This window comes from Crinia signifera, chromosome 4, assembly GCF_055691185.1.
Source record: "Crinia signifera chromosome 4, ASM5569118v1, whole genome shotgun sequence".
NCBI lineage: Eukaryota > Metazoa > Chordata > Amphibia > Anura > Myobatrachidae > Crinia > Crinia signifera.
The window spans coordinates 221,719,373-221,746,187 of record NC_139220.1 but is presented as its reverse complement, the minus strand read 5'-3'; the positions used below and the strand labels follow the sequence as shown (position 1 = coordinate 221,746,187).

The 26,815-nt window shown below is 39.5% G+C and overlaps 1 protein-coding gene across 1 annotated transcript in view; it reads right to left on the bottom strand.

Moving 5' to 3' along the window:
• ALDH1A2 (aldehyde dehydrogenase 1 family member A2) overlaps positions 1-20,968 on the bottom strand; it is a 42,699-nt gene extending 21,731 nt beyond the window's left edge. The window contains exons 1-5 of the mRNA XM_083183825.1: positions 20,711-20,968; positions 6,696-6,800; positions 6,047-6,187; positions 4,716-4,845; positions 2,702-2,763 (exon numbers count right to left, since the gene is read on the bottom strand). Of these exons, the coding sequence (XP_083039951.1) occupies positions 2,702-2,763; positions 4,716-4,845; positions 6,047-6,187; positions 6,696-6,800; positions 20,711-20,827 (555 nt within the window). The 5' untranslated portion in view covers positions 20,828-20,968. The remainder of the gene's footprint in view (positions 1-2,701; positions 2,764-4,715; positions 4,846-6,046; positions 6,188-6,695; positions 6,801-20,710) is intronic.
• Between the last annotated feature and the right edge of the window lie 5,847 nt (positions 20,969-26,815).

The following is a 26,815-nucleotide window of genomic DNA, read 5'->3' as shown; positions in this document are numbered from 1 at the left end:
TGTGGCGAGCGCAGCGAGCCACCGTGCCCGAAGCGTGGTGAGCGCAGCGAGCCCCGCGAGGGGACGCGGTCTCATAAGAAAAACGGGAGTCCAGATATTACATAAGTACCAAAAGTAATTATTAAAAACTTGCATTATGTGCAAAACTATATGTGCAGTTATTGCACGTTTTACAGTATTCTCAATATTTAGTCAGGCAGATTACCGAGAAAATACCTTAGTGCCTTGAATGCTTGCATAGCATAGTCATAGTGAGAACAATTGAGCTACAAGCATAGTCCCCCTTTCCATTTCATTTGTCAAAAACAAATTATTAGGATGACCTGGGCATCCTAATAACGGGATATCCAGCAATGCTGCATATACAGTATTAAAATATATCACATTTAATTTTCTGTCTCCCAATTTCCAATGTACTTTTTTAATTATTACCATTCATTTTTGGTCCTTGAAATGCTCCATGGTAGAACATGGATGAACTCGCTAGTAAGGAAAGTAGAGAAGGGAATACGATATATGATGATAGGCATTCCCCTTGGAGCCTGAGGGGTAAATTTACTATGATAGGAGTTTTATTGAAGATTTAATAGAAAAGAAAAGAAAAGAAAAAAGAACGCTCATCTTAATTAATTTAGCACTGGGAATATTCCCTTAAAAAATCCCTTTACATTTTGGATTATATTGAGTTGCCACAGAGTATTTCAAGGAAATACATTTATAGTAATAATGTTTCCACTTCCTTTTCAAATCTATTGAAACTGTAGGATATAAACAAGCAATATCTAATAGAGGATAGCTACATATAGCATAGACTAGATTAAAAGTTAAATGAAAATTCAACAATATTTTTCCATGAAGCAACATTTTGAAGGATTTGCCTACAAACTAATCTGAGAAGTCATATATGGTAAAGGTTAAGTGATGCATCGAATGTTTAAAAAGGTCCATGCTCTGCAAGCTTAGGGTGATAATATCTGCTTATACAATGTACAATAGCTGCCATATACAAGGTCTCTTGCAAGACTGCACCTTAACGTCCTCAATGTTCAGTGCGGAAAAAGACTACTGTTATGTAGCTGAAATGCATCAGTTCTTTGGAGGTCTTTGACTATGACCAGGAAGAAACCTGGAACATCTGACCTCATATGCAACCCTTGTAAAGCTTTCCATGAGGTCATCTTGAAGACTGCCATGAGATCCTTTTGGTTTATATCTGGTAAAAAGGCTTATTTGGTTATCATCATTGCTTCACAGCACTGAGTTTATGGGTTTGATTGCCACAATGGCCCTAACTGTGTGGAGTTTGTATATTCTCCCCATATTTGCGTGCATTTTCACTATGTATTCAGGCTTCCTCCCACAACCCAAATATATACTGGCAGGTTAATTGAATCCACAGAAAAAGGAACCTTAAGTGTGCAAGTGTGTGCGTATAGATGGGCCAAGTGGTTGTTATCTCCCTACAAATTCTATGTTATAAGTTCCTGCATATATAGATTAATTCAGTGACTATACATATGATATGGGAGTGGCCATCTCAAAGTTTTCTCCTCTTGGATGTAACACTATTCTTTTGTTGAGATTGTCTTGATAACAGAGAATAGAGCACACATGACTTTGCAATAGATTTCAACCAATGTCACCTAGATAGGTGAAGAATGAGGGTCTAAACAAATTTGTACGTCAGGTATACATTCTAGAACTGTTCTCATACTGCAGGTGGTATAAATTGGATATATTTAAATAATTCATCTTACTATTATGCTTCAAACCTTGTGGACATCTACATTTTTAGATTTAGATGGAAATTCTGATTCTATATCTCTGCAGTTGTAGCATTTCATTACTAGCATTACCAAGAAGGTTTCTTGTTTTAAGAGTCTACAATTCAAGTACAGTATCTTTATTGTGCCGCATCCATAAAATTACATTTTTCACTTCAATTGGCTGATGTACATTATTACTTCCTTATTGTTAGTCACAGATGGATAACACTTGAAGAGTAAAGGGGCAAACTAGCGACTTTTCGCATGAATACATTTTGGAAAAGTTATTTCTGACCATCTCCAAAGATGTCTAAGGACTCTGGAAACTTCCTGCTCTACAAACATTTCTGATCTCAAAAGAAACGTGATGCAAGGAAGAGAGGAAACATTTACCATAAAAGTCAATGTTCAGGCTCTTTGAAATTGCAGCCATACAGTGCCTGCCACAAAGATTTTCCATGGGTGTGTTAGGGAAAAGAATGTATTAGATTTAGATGTTCCACTGGGTTTATGTTATAGTAATTCGCAAAGAATGTTTCTAATTATATACCTCAAGTTAATTACACAGTTCAAGCTCACTATTTAAATCCATGGTAACATACACATATATATACTTTTGTGGAGCATATGCAACTTTGACCATCAACACAATGTAAGTAAGGCTTTACCCCTCATAGGTAGAGGAGGCAAACCCCCTCTCACCCCCTGGCCTCTACCTAAATTCTCTTAACAAAATATAGGTAATAAGTAATAGAAACGATTAAGTAAAATATATAGTCCTCCATTTGGAAATGGAATACCACTTATAGTGGCCAATCTTTTTAAATGAACCAGCTTGGTAACATACCTCCAGATCTCTATTTAATATACCACAAACCCATATTGTGTGGGTGACTCTCAGAAAAAGTCACCAAAGTGAAAAGAAAAATACTCACCGGGATGATTTGTCCACACACACCAATAGGTTCGTGTTTTGTAAATGTAAAGTAATCACCATCTAAAAACAGTAAACACAGTGAAGTTAGTCCCCAATCACACTTACAGTACAAGTCAGTCATTCTAATAACTTGTTCATTAACTAAAATGTCGATCTTTTTGATACAATCTTAAGGGGTGTACTCGCGGTGCGATTTTGGCAGGTGATTTTGAGTAGATAGTCAAAATCGCCTAGAAAGTTAGGCAAAATCGTAGTGTTTTTACCCTGTGAGTGATAGTGATGCACGGCCAATATCGCTTAGCAAAACAGACTGTGTAGCAAGGTCTTTTTGACTATATCACTGAGTCAAAATCTCCAGTGCATCTAGTCAAAATTGTTTAGTCAAAATCAGTAACTAGCAAAAGAATTGCATCATGTGTACACGCCTTTAGCAAATAAAAAAGTGCAGCAACTTGAACACATATAGTAAATATTCTTTAGCTGTCCACAAACTACCGGTTCATTCACAGATGTAGAAAAACTATCATCTAAGGTTTTGCATGCTGTAGCTAATCATTTGTTGGTACATTTTCATGCATTTTACATTGCATAGCGCCACATTTTTCTCTATTGGCAAATTTTAGAACCAGTTTTTTTACCTGCAGAATCCTGATAAACTTGCCGCCAATTGTATATTTACTAAAAATACGGAAGCAAGCCGCCTAGTCATTAGAGCTGTAGACATCTCTGAATGGGAAAGTTGTATTATGGCCATGTTGTACATTTTCTAAACCAAATTCTGTGCAACAAAAGGAATTTGGTTTTAAGCTATAATGAGAGCTGCAGTGTTTGGCTACTGGGGACCAACAGAAGGACATCACCGAGGAGGTAGATGCCAATACACTTCATTGGGCAGGTAAGGGCCTATGGGGCACATGTATTCAGCTTTAACAAGAGATAAATCCAAGGGTGATAAGGAGAGATAAACATCCAGCCAATATTACAGGCAATGGGGCAGATGTATTAAGCCTTAATAAGAGATAAATCCAAGGGTGATAAGGAGAGATAAACGTCCAGCCAATATTACAGGCAATGGGGCAGATGTATTAAGCCTTAATAAGAGATAAATGCAAGTGTGATAAGGAGAGATAAACGTCCAGCCAATCAACTGCCATGTTACAGGCTGTGTTTGAAAAAAGTTAGTAAGGAGCTGATTGGCTGGACGTTTATCTCTCTTTATCACCCTTGCATTGTTAAGGCTTAATACATCTGCCCCTATGGCCCTTATTCTAGTTGACTTGCAAGGCTGCGAATTCACAGCCTTCCAAGTCCCCCAATCCCTGCCCCCCAGTACGCCAGCCCCCCATGGCTGCAGATGGATGTTTCACATAAACATCCATTCGCAGCCTATGAAGGAACACCCACATCATTCTATGGTTGACTCTCAGGTCACTTAAATTTGCGTGCCTACTCTACAGGAAATGGGCGGGTAATGTCAAATGCCCGCCCCCCACACCACCAGGCGATTTCCATGGGAACGCTAAGCATTTTCATGGGAAGAAAACCCATGAAACGCTGGGCGTTCCCATGGGCGAATACCCTAGCACACCAACCCACGCCCACACTCTGTTCACCATGGCCGCATGCACCCTACGTCTGCACATGCGCAGAAACATCGGTCCCCTGTGTGAATGCATGGGGGACCGAATGAATTAGAATAACCCCCTATGAATCACAATGAAAAGCAAGTCATATTCTGTGTGTTGCGGACCATATAAATAAATACAGCCCATAACGTGCATTGAAAAACATAACTGCTTTAATAGAAAGATTTCTTTATAGATTAGTGGTATTTTCATGTGATTAGTCAGAAGAATTCAAATGGTCCCAGTTTTTACCATTATGGGTGCATTTAATACCTTCAGCAGTCCCAGGTGAATAATAAGCATGTTGTAAACACTGCTTTAAAGAAGGCAGATATTACATGTATGTACTTTATTTTAAAAAGATAGATTAGGAATGTAACAACCAACCTGCTGGGATCGTCATTCCATGTATTTTGTCTGCCCAGCCAGCATAGTAGCGAAAGGTTTTAATCACTCCTTGAAGATCAACATAAAAAGACTGTAGGAAGGGCTTGCCACTATTTAAAGATTCTAGTGTCTGAAAGGGGAAATTAACGGCAAAGTCAGCAACATGTTAAAGTATACACAATCAAAAAAAGAGAGAAGGTAAAATACACAGAAGGTTAATTAAAGCAATAAAAATGAGAAAAAAAAAACACAGCCTACCACTTACTGGAAATGTACTATTAAACAAAGTCCTTAAATTAATAAGCAAATGGTTGGAATAAAACTTTAACTACTGACACCTGGTTTCGTATAATGTTATTCCAAACCTCTTTAAATTTAATTAGTTTGTAGGAGTGCTACAGTAGCAAGTGGCTAAGCTTTAGAAAATGGATATAGGATTATAACTATACATATTTTATCATCACGTATTCACATCCCGATGCAGCATTGGGCTAAAAGTCCATAATTCAGCAACTTAACTGTTATCCTTCTACAGTTACATGCCAAGTAGCATAGAAGGCAGTTATCTGCCACATAATGTAATTTACAACTTGTAGCAAGAATGTAGACTACAAATGGAATAACACAAGATATATGCATAATAAGGTTCTTTAAACACTGCTTTTCTTGGTCAGTAAAACAACGATTACTCATTTTTTTTCTTTTTACAGTCCCACCAAGCTCTGTATGCAGTCAAAGATATCCAGACGCAGTATTTTTGCCAGTCATGCAAGACATGCTTCACTGAACATTTACAGCAGAGAACAACATCTGCTAGTTATTATGGGCACCAGTTCCTTTTGTAGAACATGAAAGATTTAATAACCGAATGAAGATCCCGCAACACCCGACGTTTACTGCTACAAGTATACCGTGTTTTAGTGTAACCTGTGCTAGAAACACCAAAAGCTGACACGGACTCATTTAGTTGGCAGATTAAGAATTGGTTACACCCTATAAGAGATTATGGAGTGCATATCCAAAAACACAAATGTCAACATTAGCAAGTCACCCTCAGGTGTTTGCATTTAAACTTGAGAGCATTTTGCACGACAGATCAGCCATAGCTGGAATGTGTTTTGTATTATATAGCCCAATTTAAGGTTTCTTGAATGTCAAATACAATTCTAAAACAAGGGATTTGGCTTGATGTAATGTTTTGTATACTTTACAGAAAAATCTGAGTGCCCGCTCATTGTTTAATATACCCCACCTTCTCCAATACCCAATTTATAAAGATAAATGCTGGATCAAGTTTCCACATTGTATATCATGCGGTGGTCTTTACTTACTGCAAGTATCGCCCGCTCTCTTTCCACCAGATCAGCCAGCTTATCCAACAGTCGTCCTCTTTCCGATGCATCCATTCTCCTCCACACAGACCCCAAGGAAAATGCCAAGCGTGCAGCTCTAACTGCCTTGTCTACATCAGCCTTATGAGAGGACAAAGAAAAGATTATAGATAGCTTTACTTTACCTTGCCATCTCTTGAACCTATACTGGGCAAGTTCAGATGGTGAATAAAATAAATATCAGAGTACCAGCTGCAGAATGCCATGATGAAAGCGGATTTGCAAACATTGGGGCAGATGTATTTAGCCTGGCGAAGAGATAAACTGGAGATAAACTGGAGGGAGATAATGCACCATCCAACCAGCTGTGTTTGAAATATGACAGTTGGGAGTTGATTGGTGCGTTATCTCCTTCCACTTTATCTCCAGTTTATCTCTTTGCCAGGCTTAATACATCTGCCCCACTTATGGATACAGCTTGACTTATTTCAACAATCACTTGAGATGCAAAACTGGTTTCTTCCTCCAAAAAAATTAGTTCAGATCAATTTCAAAGCGCAGCAAGACCTATAGGCAAATGTAGTTTATGGAGTTTACAAGGAAGCATGACCATATGAAAATTGGGCAAATAAATAATAAAAGTAGCTACCTTCTCAGCTTCCTGGACTTCACAGATCTGTTCTCCAGTAGCAGGATTGTAGACTGGGAACATACGGCCACTTTCTGAACTCTGCCACTCATTGTTTATAAATATCTGAAGGGGAAAAGAAAATAGGTAACATTATTTTCAGGCCAATTAAAGTTCATTCCCTCTCATGTAGTGGTTTCAAAACTTTCTTAAAATCACAACACCCTAGAGTTTCAGCTTGGCACCTCTTGGGTGTGTTTCTTAGAAAAAGAGAGAGAGAGAGAGAGAGAGAGAGAGAGAAAGGTAAATTGGGCTTATATTTGCCCAATATTTTATGACTGGCAAACACTAGCACTGGCTTTGTATATAACATTGATAATGAAGGATTTAATTTGGTCCTGCTCCATCAGCCACCCTGTTAGTGACCACAGCACTCCAGTGAGCCACTGCCCAAATGAAAATCTACATTTCACATAATGGACATGTACGAGCACTACAGGACTCCATTTCATCAGTCACCTACCAACTTTTGCATAGATTAAACAGATAGCTGAACCACCAACACTGATAGTTTGCTATTTCTTTTTACCCTCCAATAGTCACTTTTAGGGGGATATTCAATCCCGGGTCACGACTGTCGGCTGCCAAGACTGTTGAGCTGGCCAGATAGCTGTGACCCTGTCCTGTTTTTGGCCAGCTATACGAAGAATCGGCACACAGGATTTGATGTCCTGCCTGACGAATAGGGAGTATGGCCACGAGAACAGCCATGGATCTTTGAGCTACGGCTGGGAGCTCGACAATCCACAAACAGGCCCAACTGCTTCTAAAGTCGGGCCCCTTTCTGCCAAGATCCCTGTTCAATGCCATCAGGAAAGACAGCATTTAATAGGGTTCCGCCGCTATTTCCCCCATCGGGAATACCGGCGGGAGATTTAAGACCCCCCTTAATATGCCAAGATTATTACAGCCCTGCTCAGAGTATAAAATCATGAACACCATATGTACTGGTCGGATCATGCTATGTGTTCCATAATTTCCTGGTGACATCAAGCTGCTGGCTTCAAGTCCATTGGCTCAGAATGATCACGTGAGCCAGTTAAAATAATGCTCATTAATGACAAAAAGGAAAGAAAAAAGTTTCTTAGCAAAGGGATCATTTTTGTACAGTATTTATTACAGCAAGACTTTACTCCAGCTATACCAGTAATGTTCAGTTTTTAAAAATTCTATAAGTGACACACTTTAGGGTTACACTTTTATCGTTTTTATTTTTTTAATAATAAATGAACCTGTCAGACCAAATAGTGCAGGTTTAGTTTCTATGGATTCCAGAGTTGACTTGGGAGTTTATACATCAATCCCATACAATACATTAAACTCCTTTATCTCTTATTTGTCCTGTACTTTGCAGTGCACAGTACCGCACAATAACACATTTGTTAGCTCCACATGTACTGTAGCTGTAGTAAAGACTCCAGTAAAATGTGACATCACTTGGTTGAGGCTGCAGTATAGAGCAGTATTTTCCAACCTTGGTCTTCAGGGCACACTAACAGCCCAGGTTTCAGTAACATCCAGGTTTGAGGACCGATGGTTAAATCTACATAAAAGTTAGACACTAATTAAGTCACCTGTCCTTAACTATGGCCATCTTCAAATCTGAATGAGGATGAATTAATGGCAGGGCAAATTTGTTCTCAAAATGGGCTAAACCATGCGCACTGCAGGTGGGGCAAATGTAACATGTGCAGAAAGAATTAGATTTGCACATGTTACATTTGCCCCACCTGCAGTGCACATGGTTTTGTCCATTTTGAGAACAAATTTGCCCTGTGATCAGGTCTGAATTGCCCATAGCAACCAGATTATATCTATTATCTTCTAGAAGGTGGTAAATTAATAAGAATGTGATTGGTTGCTATTAGGGATGCCGGGATTCGGGATTGAAAAATGCTCAATCCCGGGATTCCCGGGATCCCGGGATTGGCCTCCCTAATAAAAAAAAAAACGCCCCCCCCCCCCCCCCAGATGACAATATAAATTTCTCCTAAAGCTGCCCCCCGCACTGTCACTTACGGCGGCGGGGGTTGTGGTGACAGGGCAGCAGCAGGACGGCTATCTCCGGCGGGTGGGCGGAAGGCTGGGGTTGGCACATTGGGCGTCTGTCCGGCTTTGGGACAGTGTGCTGTGCTGACAGGCAGAGCAGCGGCCGGGCTGTACAGCGTGACGTGATGTCAGGGTTCACGCTGCGCAGCCTGGGCGCCGCCATGCTTGTCAGCACAGCACTCAGTCCCTCCCAACTCCCGACAGCAGCACCGGGGGTAAGAAACAGTCAGCCGGGCAGCGTCTGAGCCATATTCTGGTGCTCAGTGCTGCCCGGCTTTAAACCAAAACTAATGGGGTTACTAATCCCGGAATCCTGGGATTGGAAGCTTCAATCCCGGGATTCAAATCCCGGCAATTTTAGGCCAAAATCCCGGGATCCCGCCGATCCCGATCCCGGGATTGGCCTCCCTAGTTGCTATGGGCAACATCCCATCTTCAATAGATCTCCCATCTTAGTTAATTTACCCTAAAGCATGCCAGGTGTATAGCTATGGTTGACAATGTTATTCTCTTAATCATCATATAGCTCATTATTGTATGGTATTTAATACACCACCCTCCTCCTCCTCCTCCTCCTCCCTTTGCTGTATTAACTGCCATTTAACATTTTACTGCAGCAAGAAGGATCCCAGCTGTTCTAAAATTGGAGATCGTCAAGTTTTCTTTTTAAACTCAAAGTTATTCCTTTAATTTCTTATGAATACAAGTTGATCACATTTAAATTAGGTGCAAACTCATACCATGTACTCCAGTGTGCACATAGTACCTTATCTAACATTCTGGAACAGCTTCAAGTCTTGAAGAGCAGCAGCTGTTGAATTTACAAGGAAAAACCTTTACACTTAAATAACTCACTTTTGAATGTCTTAAGTGTTCTGTGTCGGGTAGTACCAGTCTGCAGACATCCATACCAAAAAAATGCACACATTCTTTTGTAATAAATTTGCATTCACTTGGGGCTTTTATAGGCATATATAGAATTCTTCCAGCTATACAAACTGATGCTTGTCGATTAAATGTATATACCCCTGTGCATTTAATCTGACTTTCATTATGGTCACTTCATAAAAATGCCATGTAGTGGACAAGTGATGACGCACTGCGAGAAAACACAAGGAATCCCTGCAAAGCTTAAATTAGTTTCCCCACCACCACACTCTAATTTATAGAGTGCGGTCCAAGGGCAGTCTGTAAATCAGATAAACTATGACATGAAATCATCCCATCTGGAGAATATATATAGCCATCACTGACTGTTGCATCACAAAGAAATAAGGACCCTTAGAGAAGCTCGGCTTGTTTCCATGTAAATCATGCCACATACCCCCGAGAGCCCATTGTTCAAATTCAATAGGAAAAGCCATCCACTATCCCCATTCCCCTGGATTCAGCGTTAATTAAAGCTGACTTTTTACTATAAATCAGTCCTGATGTTTTTACAGCTTAATTCAGCAATAAGTACACATATTTAAAGAAAAATAAAAGTAATTGATTAACTACAGCAGGTCCTTGTGAGGTGCAAGGGTTATTTTCTTATAGAATCAGAAACCAGATTATCTTTCTTCATACACTTCCTAAATGTACTTCGATATAGCGACAGTAAATTAAAAGATGAAAAAAAAACAGTCCACATATATCCTCCCAGGACAAGCTATAATTTCATCACAGTGCAGTTCACATAAACCTGGTGTAGGGTACAGGGAAGATTCATTTAAAACACACTTCAACAGGTGGTGGCAACATAAGATCTAATTTCCTTTTTTAAAAGCAGTTGTAAAAATGATGTGCTATTGTTACAATGATGATTTACATTCTTCATTTGATATTGCTGAGAGATGGTATAATTTTCTGCATCCTCCTAAGTGCTTGTTACTGAGAGTATCCAGACCAAGCTCAATGTAAAACAGGGTTTGGTTCTTTACATATCACTTCCACTAATCTTGTGGAATTAAAATCAGCTTCCTGTTCTAAAATGTAAAAAAAAAAAAAAATTGCTGTGTAGTAGTTTTAAAACATATCCAAGTGCAATGCAGGTAGCGTTATTCTCTGCAGAACATCGATTTGCATGCTAGTGGTCAAAATGAATGCATTAGTGCAATAACATAATCATAACTTGAGAACCTAGAAGGGAAGAAGACATACGGAAAATGAAGGATAGACTTTAGCTTACGATGACAAAATGTATTGTACCCCCACATTGTTCTCTACTACTAGCAGCGCCAGCTTTGAAAACCCTGCAAATAGGTCAATAGATGGAGAATGCAATGGTCGTTGATCAGTCTTACTTCTCGCAGCTTTTTGATTTTAAAGCACCAGAGACATATTTAATACTATGTATGAACATTTATTTTCAGAGCACATACATATGCCAAAGCACTTTGCAGAGAATATGTGTGTATTTACGATAGATAGTTAGCATTACTGCCTCACTGCATTGAGGTTCGATTGCCACAATGGCCCTGTACTGTATATTCTCCCCATACTTGTGTGGGGTTTCCATCGGTACTTAGGGATCTATAAAAATATGCTGGCTCCCGACATATTATCCATAGTGTTTAAGTATGTATATACACATGGGCATACTAGACAGGCCAAGTGGTTCTTATCTGCTGTCAAATTCCATGTTTCTGTATAGATAGATGTTCAGTGGTAGTCACTGGGCTTTCTGAGCTGGATACCAGGACTTATAACCATGGACTTTCCAAAAAATTTTTATTGGAGTATGTGTGAAATTGTAATAAGTGTGAACTCTGTTGTGTACAAAAAGTCTAATAAAGAAAGTGAAAAAATAAAATCATGCATTAGGGAAGCTTAAAAATAAAACACAGCTGTTACCCAATAGCAACTTCCTTTTCTAAAATAACTTGTACCAAGAGGCATGTAAATAATCCAATGGCCCATTTCCTGACACTCGTCACCTGTGCAGTTAAAACCAGAATTTGGAATTAAAACTTATTTTTTTTTTATTATTTACTTTACTTTACAGACCATTTAAGGGTAATCACCAGTAGAGTTACAAACACTGCCATTAATTTTCCCCTAGCCATTATACAGCGTTGCATCAGTTATACGGGGGGAACCCAATAAAATCGATTCTGGACCAACATCGGCATTGTTCCGTGTTTAAATGCTGCTTACAATACTGTAGATGCCAAAACACTCTTGCTTTAGATGTCAGCATGATTTAAAAGCTGATCATTTTTATCTATTTTTGCTCTCCTTTAATTGTCTGCTTAGAACTGCACATAGTAGATTAGCTCAAAAGTCTTCACACAATTATAACAGAAAAGAAAGACAAGGCTTAGTCCTGTGTAATGTCATTCGTCATCATAGGCTGTCCATCATGTAAGGAACATTAGGCAATGTCAGATATGCCTTGTTTCAATGAGCCAAGTTTGGTTCTCTATATGCAGTTTGGGAGACATTTGGTGCCATTTACAGACAGCATCCCACAAGACAGAGGGAGGCCTGTACTGTTTGTTTTCAAAGCCACAGGGGGCAAACATTTGAAAAGGCAAGCACTGCATACAAATGTTTTTCTATGCTTGGTTTGAAATTAGACGGATTGTTTAATCAAACCACTTACAGTATTTTCATTGAGAACAAGGCTATAAACATTGGTTTAGAAATGTGCTAGTAGAATCCAAGTTTAAAGCAGCGTGTATAAAATGTAGGATTTGCTTTCTCCAGATGTAAAATTGTTTTCCTTAGTAAATCTTTTACAATTTAGAATTTTGGAAAATTAATTTGCACGACACAGAAAACATAATGGGTGCGATTTAATAGGGTGAGAGATTCAGAATGCAAGAGATTTGGTAAGAAATCTCCAGGGTTTTTTTTAAAGCGGCAATCATTTACACTGCAAAAGCAAACTGGTTTTGCAGTGTAAATGATTGCCGCTTTAAAAAAAACTTGGAGATTTCTTACCGAATCTCTCACTTTTTGATTTTCTCATCCTATTAAATCTCACCCAATAAGTCTACAAGAAAAAGGATTTAGATAAAAGGAACTGAATAACATCCCTCTCTTTTCGTGGACCGCCTTCAAATGGTACAATATATTGCTACTACGTCCATGAGCTCATTTACTAATACATGGCAAATTTGCTACATTTCTGTCTCAGCTTAACAAACCTATCTCTATTATACATTTTCCCAAGGTTACTGAGCAACGCTCATTTGTCACAGCGAGACTGGACAGCAGCGGTAAGAGTTACCATACTGCTTCATCAGGCAAGTATGATGGGATCCGGGATCTGAGCATGCAAGACCTGTTTGGCCAGTGAATGAGCAGGATAATCTCCACCTCCGACAGAAACAAAGTGTTCAGACAGAACTTTTCTTTAGTTAATAAAGAGCCCCCTTGAAAGGAATCAAGGTACAGGGCCAGATGCACCAATCTTCAAAGTAGAGATTGGTAAACAACCAGCCAATCAGCTCCTGTCATTTTTAAAACCCAGCCACTAAAATGACAGTTAGGAGCTGATTTGCTGGTTGTTTATAACTTTCACTTGATACATTTTTGAAGCTTGGCTCATCTGGCCCAGAATGTGGAATCACATAGTAACATATACAGTAGGAACATATTTTTACTACAAATTTTGAAGGTAGAGCTATCCCTGGATCTCTCTCTCTCTCTCTCTCTCTCTCTCTCTCTCTCTCTCTCTCATATGCTGTTGTTGTGGTGGAAGGATCTAAATTAAGTACAGATTAATCTACATTAAGCTAAGCTACACAAATAACCAACCTAATTGAAACCATTCTTAAGCTCTGGCTTCCTACCAGGTTAATATGAATTCATAGAAATTGATACAACTTGTTTACACTGGACAGTCCTCTTTACAGAAGTATAATATTTTATCCATCTTCATATTACAGCCAAATTCAAGTATAATATTATCTAGACTACACACGATATCTTGAATGAATTATCTTCATGATAAAGCTTCTCAATTTACGTTTATAGTTTGTGTAGAGACCTAGAAAGTCAACAGTGATAAAGATATAATTTAGTATTTTTCTTTTAATATACATTTAAGATTGCATTTCCACCACTATGATCATTAAGAAATGCTTGAGAATATATTTAAACCAGGTCTCTGGCTTATTTATGTTCATTAATTATTTAAAGTTTCCTTCGTGTTTTTACTATTTTATACTTCTTAGCATGCAATCCCAGATTTACAGTTATTGCCAGTGTTAGGTAAAGGTCCCCATACACGCTGCGATAGGAGCGTGCAATGCGACGCATTATTGGGCGCATTGCATCGCAATGCATGCGTTTTGCATGCGTTGTGATCCGCGGGCAGTACAAAAAGTATGTGCAGCACATACTTTTTGTACTGTGCGATGCAATGCCCACGGGAGCGTTATACTTAAAGTAGAATTTTTATGCTAAAGCTGAGTACACATAAGATGACACTGCAATAAGAGAAAATAAATCTAAACACATTATACAAATAAATCATTATTTCATATTGTAGTTTATATACATTTTTTTTTACATACTTAAAACTGAAAAATGGAATTCCAGTTTTTCAGTTCAACTGCGCATCTGTGAGCAGGGTAGCAAGGGGACATATTCGCATATACCCCCAGACCAGCTAAATAGTAGGCTTACAAATGCTACGTTAGTTATATAATTTTATTAGATTTTCAGTTATTACCTAACTACAGCAGACTGAAGAAAAAAAAATATGATGTGTAACCATTTTTCGCTCAAAGTAAACGAGAATGAGGTTCTTTGTTTGAAGATCAGGTGACAAAGTTGCAACAAGGGTAGAACAAGTTAACAATTACATACTTATATAGTTCTACAAACTTAGAGCTAAATTGTACATGGTAGCATTTACTTACAAGCATTAATAACAAAAAAACAGCAGAATTTGAGAAATAAGGAAAAGTACACTAGTGTTCATTCTAGTACCTGCCATATTTGAAAACCCATGCAGTTCCTCTTCCCTGCCTGGGGTGTTGCTGTCTGCTGTAGTGCTTCTAGCACAGTGTGGTCTGTATATCAGCACTGATATGCAAACCAGACCTGTTCTGGAAACACCACAGCAAACAGCGACACCCCAGGCAGGGAAGAGGAACTGCATGGGTTTTCAAATATGGCGGGTGCTAGAATGAACACTAGTACACCCCATATGATTTGGTGCAATGTCTGGAATCAACCCCTGAACCCACATACAGCCCCCCCCCCCCCCTCCCTACCCAACACTAGCTAGGATATACCACCTTGGTTCTTTCTAACCTTTACATTTCTTCAGTTAAAGGTGCAAGAACAGTTAAATTTGAGCACTCTGACACCATGGCTCTGTATAGGGAGTGTAAAGTGGATGCCTATGATAGTTGTCCATTCCGTAATCTCAAAGAGGTGTCAGAAGTTTGAAAGTCACAGCTGGTAGGTGACAGGGGTAACAGAGTCTCTATGTTTGCCATTTGGGTAGAGGGTATTCACATTTATTTATTTTAAAACGGTTGCTATTATCTCCTAGCCCTCTATCATATTGCAGCCATGTTGATCTGTCTACTTTATGAGCCATTTCATAAAAGTTCTTGTATTTTATGTGTAGTGTGTGACTATATCAGTGGCAGCAAAATTGGTTGTCAATGAAGCAAAACAAGTGGTTCAGCTTTAGACGTGTTATACATTTCAGAAGTTTTATACAGGCGGACTCAAGTAAATATTACAGATCACTCCACCAAAAGGTTAGTGGACACGTGGAATAGGCTCCCATCATAGGCGGTAGAGACTAAGACAGTAGAACAATGTAAACATGCATAGGATAGAAATAAGGCTAGTTTTACAGAGACCTAAGGATCAAATAATGTTTGAAGCAACAATATGGTTAAACAAGGGACAGACTAGATGGGCCAAATGCTTATCTAGGTTTCTACAATAGACATCTTCTGAATAAGAACACTAATGGCTCAGTTATAGTTATATACTGGTTCTCACCAAGCACATGGCTTCCAAAACTCAACACATGACCAGTAAGCACCTTTTTCTTCCTCTTATAATTGTTACTTTTATAAAGGAAGTTTCTTCCTTTACATTTTAAGGTTGTTAAATACTACATTGAATTAACAAACACACCTCAGTATAGAGAAAATGCATACAGGAAGCTCTCTACATAGAAGAAAGGTAGTATACGGAAGATGCTGCTATGTGGATAAAATGGGGCCACCACCCAGCATCAGAAGTCATTATGAAACATTTGCTTCTTGCAAAATGCCGCTGCTGTCATTCATTTCATCCCATTGCAATATTCAGCCATGGGGACAACATAGCACCAGCGCTTAACCATTGGCTATACTATTTTATCAGTTTGTTGTTTCTGGTGGAAGGATCTAAATTAAGTACAGATTAATCTACATTAAGCTAAGCTACACAAATAACCAACCTAATTGAAACCATTCTTAAGCTCTGGCTTCCTACCAGGTTAATAGGAATTCATAGAAATGGATACAACTTGTTTACACTGGACAGTCCTCTTTACAGAAGTATAATATTTTATCCATCTTCATATTACAGCCAAATTCAAGTATAATATTATCTAGACTACACACGATATCTTGAATGAATTATCTTCATGAAAAAGCTTCTCAATTTACGTTTATAGTTTGTGTAGAGACCTAGAAAGTCAACAGTGATAAAGATATAATTTAGTATTTTTCTTTTAATATACATTTAAGATTGCATTTCCACCACTATGATCATCACGAAAATGCTTGAGAATATATTTAAACCAGGTCTCTGGTTTATTTATGTTCATTAAATAGTTCAGCTTCTTTATACAACCGCAAGGGTGGTTGGGGGGCCATCCTTGTGCAAAATCCACACTGATCTCCCTGCTGTTTATGTGACAGAATTACGTTCAGTGTTGCAAACACAATGACAAATAATTACTAGAGATTTAAAACTACCATTGTAGAATTAATCTGGGACATTTTTCACCCAGATGGTAGAAGTGCCTACCAGCATGAATGGCTGTATTAATTACGACCGCCACCTTTACCCCCCTTGCAGCCACATAACATTCTTTTAAAAGTGCTCCAATAAGTATCCATTTGTGGAGGTTAATTTAATGCAATTCTAGGCAGTTATCATGTACTATATGTGTTACTAATTTCATCCATTAATCAAGTAGTAAATTCACCACAGGTCCAGTTAAAGTCAAATACGGTTATTGGAGGTTCACCGTTTTTCAAATCCCTAAAGACCATTTAGTCTTATAGCTGGTGATTTGGGTTGATCATAAAAACAAAATCAATTTCAGTTTAAATTTATGTATCAAGCAGAAAAAACATTGCTGCTCTTTAATCATTAAGCCTTTGTGCTAGTAGATGTGTTCTGCCACATGTAACATTTAAACCAACTGGCTGGATCAGTCATTACATCATTATGTAGGTTCCATATATAGAATACAATTTACAGCATCATTTATACATAATTTCTACCTATATTTTACATTTACATAATTTATACCTATACAATTTACAGCAAAAATTGTGTTATTGATGTTTACAACATGAGGTTGATTCAAAACTCATGGTGAAAACTATCAATAACTGCCTTTGTTTCATTGCAGTACAGAAAGGGATTGAATATCCAGAGATGATTATGGAACCTTTAACCTGCAGTTTACTCTCTGTAGGCCATTCAAGATCATAGGCTCTTGTCAAGCACACGACTGTTGGTGACCACCAACATTATACATTTCAACTTATTGTCTCTACATAATTTTAGATTTTGCAATATCAATGGAAGTACTGAGTTGTAACCTAAAGTGTTTTCTGTAATATTATATAAAATGTTCACTATAGCTTTACAAATCCCTTTACCTACTACAGATATTTCCTCGGTTGACCTAAAACGGTTATTGCCCATATTAAAATGGCAATTGTTTCAACTCCTATGGAAACACAGTTGGCAACCCACTGTAATAGCTCATAATGAATAGCCCATAAATATGTATGAAACAGAATAAGGCTTTTAAATGTGTCTGTGTTATTACCTGGTCTGGTTTTAATATGGATAAATAGGATACAATATGTTGCCATTATATAACTTAATGGTAATAAATACATGCATATTTAGCTATAAACATTCTACTGATGCGTATGCGATACCTACGTACCATGTTCAGCCATGCTGTGCAGTTTGGGAATGTCACTGCATTCTGCTTTATTCATGAATTTTTTTATTTTACAATGTTGGTCAAGAGACATCTTAAAATAACTGAAATTCTTCATTGTTTAATTAAGCAAACTTAATAAAATTATATAGTTGAAACTGAAAAACAGAATGTTTGTACTATATAATTATGCAGAATACAGGATAATCAAAGTAGGGCTCTATACAAAACATGAGCTTCACTTGAAATTGCGATAGCAGGCATATTGTATATTTACTAAGCCAATGGTTCCCAAACAACTTATTATTTATGCTCAAAGTGATAGGCAAAACCAGTGGTGGTGCGGCCAATCATATATTCTTTGGACAATTATAATAACCACAGCTATGTTCCTCACCAAATAACTGAACCTGAGGGTGACAGTTAAGCACAATTTACTTTATTTATTTAAGTATCCATAAGAAACTTTTTGACTACGGGGGCCTTGAACAAAATGCTGATATTCTTTCTGGTCAAGAAAGTTTCGGAACCCCTGTAACTAAGCAATGGATTTTCAAAACCTTAGCTTTTAGACTGTCAAATTTAAAGGAGCAATAATATTTAATGCAAAACAAGGCCAATTTTGCATTACCTATTACTGCCTGATTAAAAAATGGCAGGCACAAAATCTGGGTCTTGAAATGGTGTGTTTACTAGACACACAGAGAGAGATAAAGTTGAGAGAAATAAAGCACTAACCAGTCATTTATCTATTTATGTAGCTCATTGTCTAATACTTTGAAGCCCATTGTCTAATGCTTTACATCTCTCCACTTTATCTCTCTCTGTGCTGTATTAAATACCCCCCTATAATAAGAAATGGGTTATATCCTTATTCAAGGTGAAGAATATAAACTAGACTGTAAAATTTATGGGGGAATTGATCAAAGCTAAAATTGTGAGAGAAAAGTACCAGCCAATCAGCACTCTAATTTTTCAAACATATTCTGTAAAATCTAAGGTACGGTAGAAGCTGATTGGCTAGCACTTTACTTCTCACAATTTTTCTCTCCTTGAGCTTTGATAAATACTCCCCTTAGATTTGTTTTGTTTTTTAACAAAGGGAATTCAGCAACTCATTATTTTGTATATTATGTAAGCAGCTATTTTTGAATGGCTACATTTTTCAGTGGAAACCACATGATAAGAGACACAAAGTACATTGTTACTCATAACTGGTACTTCCTTAATTTCCTGCCAGGTAACACTATTTTAGTTTAAACATTTACCATTCTACACAAAAATGGATTAGACCAGGTCAGGTTCTCAGGACCTCAGGCAGCCTAATGAAATCTGGCAATAGGTTATAAGTGTATTTATTCTGCAGCCCCTAATAAATACCACCTTTTTAGCAATGTGTGGTTCAAATAACGATTCATCATCATATCATACTTCAAAGCTCATAATTTATTTAAAGGTGTCCATTGTGAGAACTCTTCATTTCCTTCTATTTTTAATAAGTGAAAAGTAGGGTCCTATTGGAGGAAGTGCATTCAGCAATAACACATGCTTCCTGATATTCCTTGGCTCTTCAATGCATGTGTGTATTTACATAGTAAAGGAGTTTGTTTTGGGCAGATCAGTTTAGAAATTTCTAATATAGACAATAATTAACTCATGCTTGAGTTTGTTAACATATTTTCTTTGGGATTCCAGTGGATATAATTTTTACCAATTACCATGCAGACAAATTGATTGCAGATGGTAGAATAGAATTATGGGGGCAAAATCGTTTTAGAAGTTATATGAGCTATAATATAATTCATCCCCCAGAAGCCTGTAGTGTTGTCATATAATACATTTACAGGACTCACAAACTCTGTTTTGAATATTATGGAAATGGAATGGCATGTTCTACAGTAATTCTACAACTAGTTTAGATACGGAACTCTAATCTTCATGAATTATTCATTAAAGGCCATTCCAAGTTAATGCTAGGGGCAAAAAACAAAAACAAAAAAACAAAACCGCAATATAACAAAAACTCGAGTACCAGTAATTGTACAGTTAAATATTATCATCTGTTTAATAATTTATTTTGTGGTTATGAAAATAGAATTAAATAATACTGTGCTGCATATGAACAGAATATCCGAAATACAGACCGCACAGAGGTACAAATGACGCAATATTCTGCCACCCAGCTGACAAAGTAAAAAAAAAAAAAGTAACAATTTTAAAATAAGTTTTATACATCTCGCATTAAGCCTATAACATACATTTCTGAAAAATAAATTGCAACAAATGTATAGCATTACCCAAATATACTGTAGGGAGAATTCTTGCTTTTTAAAGAAACAGTAACAAAAAAAAGCGCAACACCTTATGTACAACGCAACATCAGCGTCTAGTCCGCTGCACACATTAGGAAGCAGGGGAGCGCAATCAGGGGGAATGGGATCGCAACCCTCGCAAAAGGAGTCGCAGCTGCGGGACCCAATGTAAAGTTGCAAAGGAGAGCTGTAACTTAGAACATAGACCTACAGCTTACTACAGAGAGTTCTGCAGCTTGGTACATTGACCTGCGACAGCGTAACTACTGTAGTACAGAGAGAGATCTGCATATAGTACATATGAGAGATATCGCCGGCTCAGTTATGTGAGGACTGCTCTGCTCAGAGGAGAAGAATGTACTGTAGCTGTAAGAAGTCATGGACTGGGTGAGTCCGCACTAGTCACAGCTGTGCATGTATTTAGTGGATGAGATCCAGGCTTCCCTCAGATGTCACCCAGCAGTGTTTCCTCTTACCTTGGTGTGCTTGACCTCCAGGTTTGTGGTGGGTGAGGGCAGAAGATGTAAGGAGGCCATCAGTGCTGCAGGGTCTGTCTTCACTTCCCCAGGCATTTCTATCTTACTGGAAGTCATAGCTGGATGCTGCAAAATGTGTTTTGATTTTTTTTTTTCTCACTAACCCACCTCTTCCTTTCTGGCTCTTATTAACTAACCTAATATTTGTTTGTGGTGGAGAAAAGATGAGTGTTCTGGATATTTGCTCCCTTCCCCTGTATATAGGCAGGTGTCAAGCTGGGTCTCTCCTTATTGGACACAGGGGAAGATGCAGGGGGGCTGGTTCATCCTATGATGATATAATTACAAACGTTTATTTACATAAGCCACTCAACACAAGTCTATTCAGTCACATCAGCAGTCAATAGGACTTCCCTTTAACACATTCAGTGCTGCCTGGTGATGGGGCTCTCCTAACACCTCTGTACTCTTACAAAGCGCTGAATTGCTATGTATACTCTAGCTCAAGTCCTGGATGTTTGCAGAGTCCTTGTAGGAGGATTAACTTGCAGTAATTAAAAAAGAATTATCACCTCAGTGTTGTGTTCAATTCATCCGAAAAACCAAAAGGGTTTAGACAATGAGAGAAAAGTGTTACATGAGCTCATTACCTTGACCAGCATCTCAGAACCTAATTAGATATAATCTGTTAAACAGGACCAGGGAAATTAACAGGGAAAACATCTCCTTTTGCAGCAGCTAAACTGCATGATTCAGCCAGGGTCTGAAGTAGTAGTAATCCCTGTGATGAGGGTTAAGGTGCAGTGGGCTTCAGTGTCAGAGCTTTTGTACTGAGTCCCGGCATTATTTAGCTAACTGTTCCCCTTGCACCCAGCAAGTAAGGCAGTGACAGATGGTATTTGTGATCATTTTATTTATTAAGTTATTTATATTGGGTACACACCTTCTGCAGAAGATTCACATCGTGAAACCATGTAAACTCCACTTTGTGGTATGCAAGGAAAAAGTATGGACAATCCTAGTTTTAGTACAGTCCGTTTCCTTTCATATACAGGTTACGTCTCCCATATACAATTGTTTGGGACCAGAGATATTTTTGGCTGTAGGATTTTTCCATAGTTTGGAATGAATATTTGATACCCAGGGATGGGACCCAAGACTCCATACAGGATGCATATATACTCTAGTCTAGTCTATGTGCACAGCAGGAAGGTCAATTTATACAATCATTTTATGCATGAAACAAAATTTGTGTACATATGTGGAATTCAATTGTTTCATATACACACTATACACCCAGACTGAAAATAATTTTATAGAATATTTTTCAGAATTTTGTGCATTAAACAGTTTGAACCATCAGAAAACAGGGGTCTACCTTGGTCACACAGAAAAAATATATATACATTTTGTATAAGGGAGACTCAATCTGTACTTTCTATTATTTCTTATGGAGAAAGTCTATGGGAGACACTAAAGCTACACTAAAAATATGACATGCATATTGTAACCCCACCATCGTTCTTATGCAGAATGTTGGTGTTTTATGTGCAAGCAGCAAACTCTATGGAAGGCAGTGAACATTTAAACCTCTGTGTCTTTCTAGGGTTATGGTGCATTTTTTGCTGGTACACAAAATGAACATCATTTCAAAATGTGGGGCTATTCTCTTAGGGCCATATGTATTATTAAGCATGGAACTGCAGTAATTATTAACATTCTATTTTGCAGAAAATATTAAAAGCAAATATCTCCACTACGTACAGTACATAGGCTAAACTCCAAAAAACATTGCATATTCCCCAATTTAAGTAATGGGGTCTGTGGTCTGCAGCCTTAATTTGCCTTTTGACTGAGATTTCTGTGAAAGCTACAGCATTAGGCTTTTGGTACATATTGTAGTAGAGAAACCTAAAGTTATTGAGGAAAAAAAGCTTGAAAAACCATCCTTTTAATATTTAAAGAAATAAACTTTGTGTGATTTATTACCCAATTCATGGAATTTTTTAGTTATTACAAAGTTATTGTTTTAATTACTCAAGCTTCATGTAGTTCCATATATACATGTCAATGCGGTGCTGTATTTTAGTGTCCATGTCGACAAAAAAACATGAAAAACCCCATGGCGACCTTTTAACTGTCGACCTAATGCTTGTGTCGACCTTCCTGCATTTCAACCTAGTGGTGTCGACTTAATGCTTGTAGACCTAGTTGCTGTCTATCCAATGATCCCATTCCAACTATACAACATCATTGTTGTATTAGTAGTAATAATAATAATAATAATAATCTGGATTAAATCCAAAAATAGTTGATAAATTGATCTGTCAGCAGAAACTAGTCCAACTGTAGAACACTAGCTAATCTGTCAATGGAAAAACAAATTTTGAATATGTGACCCAATTTTTGTTCTTCTTAGTACCTACAGATGGGGCATGGCTCATCTTTGCAGGGGATGGCGATGGCGACGCCAGCCGCCATCCCCCGCCAGCCGCCATCTGTATAGCGAGAAGGGGACGCGCGCGCACGAGAGGCGCGAGCGTCCCGCTTCCAGCGCTTCCCCTGGGTCACCTCCGGCATGTCGGCGGTCACCCGGGGTCCCCGCTGCCTGCCCGCACCCCCCCTAACCCTGTCCGTCTCCCTGAAGTGGAGACGGACAGGGTTCCCGTCACCTCTCCGACGGAGATTGAGACGCGCGTGCGCGTGAGACGCACGCACGTCTCAGTTAGATGGCGAGCCGGGTTGCTGGTGTCACCCGGGGTCCCCGCCGCCTGCCCGCACCCCCCCTAACCCTGACAGGGTTCCCATCGCCTCTCTGATGGAGATTGAGACGCGCGTCTTTAGATGGCGAGCCGGGCTGCTGGTGGATCTCCAGCGGTGACGTTCTGGCGATTCGCCAGCAAAGAAGAGCCCAGCCCCATCTGTAATTAAAATGAAATTAAATTATATGCTACGTAATTCTTTGTTTTGAGAATATACTATACCATGTGTATTGTGTACGCATCTGTGTAATGGGCTTCTGCTATAATTCTGTGTCTGGTCCAGACATAGGAATTAAGGCGGTCAATCCGTTGCTCAGGATCAGCAAGATCCCGGAATATGGAATTAAAATCGCAGGGTTTTGAATTCCGGGATTACAAAGCACATGCACATTTTTTTTTAATGCTAGGCAGCACTTCAGCATATGGCTCAGATGCTGTCTGGCTGCTCCTGCACCCCCGGAGGGTCCTGCTACTGTTGGCCTCAATGCCCAACCCTGTGTAAGTGACAGTGCAGAGGTGAGTGCCCGTGTCCGCTTCAGGGAGACTTTGATAAAGTTGTCTATGGACGACGAAACGCGTCAGGCCAAACGCTACATCCTTGCTGGACTTTTGGATTACAAATATTGGTACATCACTTGGACCGACTCTCCTCTTCCCTATTCTTCCAAATTGCTGCACTTTTAGCAAACTGGACTCTATAAGTAGGGATGCCAATCCCGGGGCATTTTTTCAATCCCGGGATTCGGGATTGAAAAATGCTCAATCCCGGGATTCCCGGGATCCCGGGATTGGCTTCCCTAATAATAAAAAACACCCTGGCCGCCCGAGCGCTGGGTGGGTGGGCGGGTGTCAGGGACCGCTCGGTGGGTGGGCGGGTGGTTGTCAGGGACCGCTGGGTGGGTGGGGGGGGTGGGTGGTTGTCAGGGACCGCTGGGTGGGTGGTTGTCAGGGACCGCTGGGTGGGTGGTTGGTAGGGAGCGCTGGGTGCCCGTGAGCGCTGGGTGGGCGGGCGGGTGGCCGGCCGTGAGTGCTAGGTGGGAGGGCGGGTGGCCGGCCGTCAGCGCTGGGTGGGTGGCCGGGCGGGTGGCCGTCAGCGCTGGGTGGGCGGGCGGGTGGCCGTCAGCGCTGGGTGGGCGGGCAGCCGTGGATATGCGGCTGTGCCGTGTGCCCTGCGCAGCGTGACCTCGTAGCGTGACCTCGTCACGCTGCGCACTGCGGGGTATGGGGAAGCCGGGCAGCGTCTGAGTGCTCAGACGCTGCCCGGCATTAAACTGCGCATGCGCAGTTTAATCCCGAAATCCCGGGATTGGAAATTCCAATCCCGGGATCGAAATCCCGGCGTTTTGGGGGCCAAATCCCGGGATCCCGCCGATCCCGATCCTGGGATTGGCCACCCTATCTATAAGGGATACCACCACCTGCCAATCACTGGAGCCTTCCCATTGGGTGAGGATTGAACCATCTTATCCTTCACGACAGGAACCAGGACATCAGGCCTCCAGTCAGGTTTATGGATACCTGCCATTCCAGTTAATACACATACCAATGTGGGAGACTATGACCTTATAACCAGAAGAGTAACACTGGGAACAAGCGAGACACCATATAAACACGTAATTAAACCATAGGGTATATACTATTTTTACTTATTGTAATATTTCATGCAATTGCTTTTTAATGTGTTTTCAAATGTATATTTGATAGAATAAATAACTTTCATATGTAATACCCAATTGGTCATATCTATATTTTAGCACTCCACCAATTCTTTTTTTTTCTCTATGACTGCTTCTATTATGTATGGAAGGGCATATTGTACATGGAAGGGCATTCCATAGGGTATTCTTACTTACACACTCAATAAGACTGTCCACTAGTCTCCAAACTTTCAAGCATTCCCTGAAAACTCACCTCTTCAGGCAAGCCGATCATATTTAGGTACCGTGCACATAACCCTCAGAGGCACTTACAGTATGTATTCTATAGCTTCCCTTCTGGTCTTGCAACTAGGCGTTCCTATTACTGGTGCCTGTCCTTGTGTTTCCCTCCTATATCCCTATAGATTGTAAGCTTGCAGCAGGGCCCTCCTACCTCCAAGTCTGTCTGTTTTTAACCATTTTGTTCTATCACGGTCTACAATTGTAAAGCGCAACGGAATCTGCTGCGCTATATAAGACACTGTAAATAAATAAATACATAAATAAATGGGACACATTGCATAGATCTGGCTGTTTGGTCAAGATAACCAGATGCAAGTTGTCACCATAAAATGCAATGAACATCTAACACATTATTCCTTCATATATTTACCAGCAAAAAATTCTGACTTCTCACAAGCATTTATCGGTATCCGGAGTCATGATAGATTGACTCTAGGTCAACAGTCATAAGGTCGACCACTATTGGTCAACAGTGAAAAGGTCAACAGGGTCCAAAGGTCGACAGTCCAAAGGTCAACAGGGCCAACAGGTTGACAACCAAATGGTTTTTACAAAATTTTGAGGCGGCATGTGCCAACAGGCGGTATTTCATATACCCTACCATCCACTACGGCGTGGAGGGAGAATACAATAGTGTGCTGAGCGCAAAGCTTGTCGAGCATAGTGAGGGGACGGAGTACACTTAGACGGTACATAGACACCAAAAAAACAGGAAAAACTCATGTCGACCTTTTCACTGCTACCCTTTTGACCCTGTCGACCTTTTGATTGTCGACCATTACTGGGTCTAGACACTGTAGATATAAAATACCATAACTGCTTATATCTAGGGTATTATAAAAGTGCTGCACACTCCTTCTTGCTATGCTTATGGCCAACACGTCAGCAAAGGGCCACCTCAGGGAGACCTTTGTTCGGCTGCTGTGCACAAAGCAGCACACGCTCTCTGGCAACACACCTTTGCAAATACATAGGTAATGGACTGTCAAGCAATGGAGCAATTAATTGGGTCCCATGGTTCTTCATGTTTACAACAAATGGATGAGAATGTATATGTTATACTAACTTGAATAATCGTACTGATGTCAGAGCTGTATGCCACAATTATCAAGACATCATTTAAGTGCAGTCATTCTCAATTGCTAAATGCATATCACTTCTACAGAAATGTGGAAATATTTAAAGTATCCTAAGTATGAAAAATAATTAATGATTTTCATTGGTTGTGCAAACCAATAAATACCCCCCCCCCCCGCATTGTATCAGAATTAGAATCACTTTACTGGCCATGTATACACTCGTATATTACTACTAATTTTTTCTGGATACAGTGCAGCTTCAAGCATCTGCATTGACCAACGCTTGTCAGTGGAATGTTCCTACCCAATGTTTGACAACTAAAG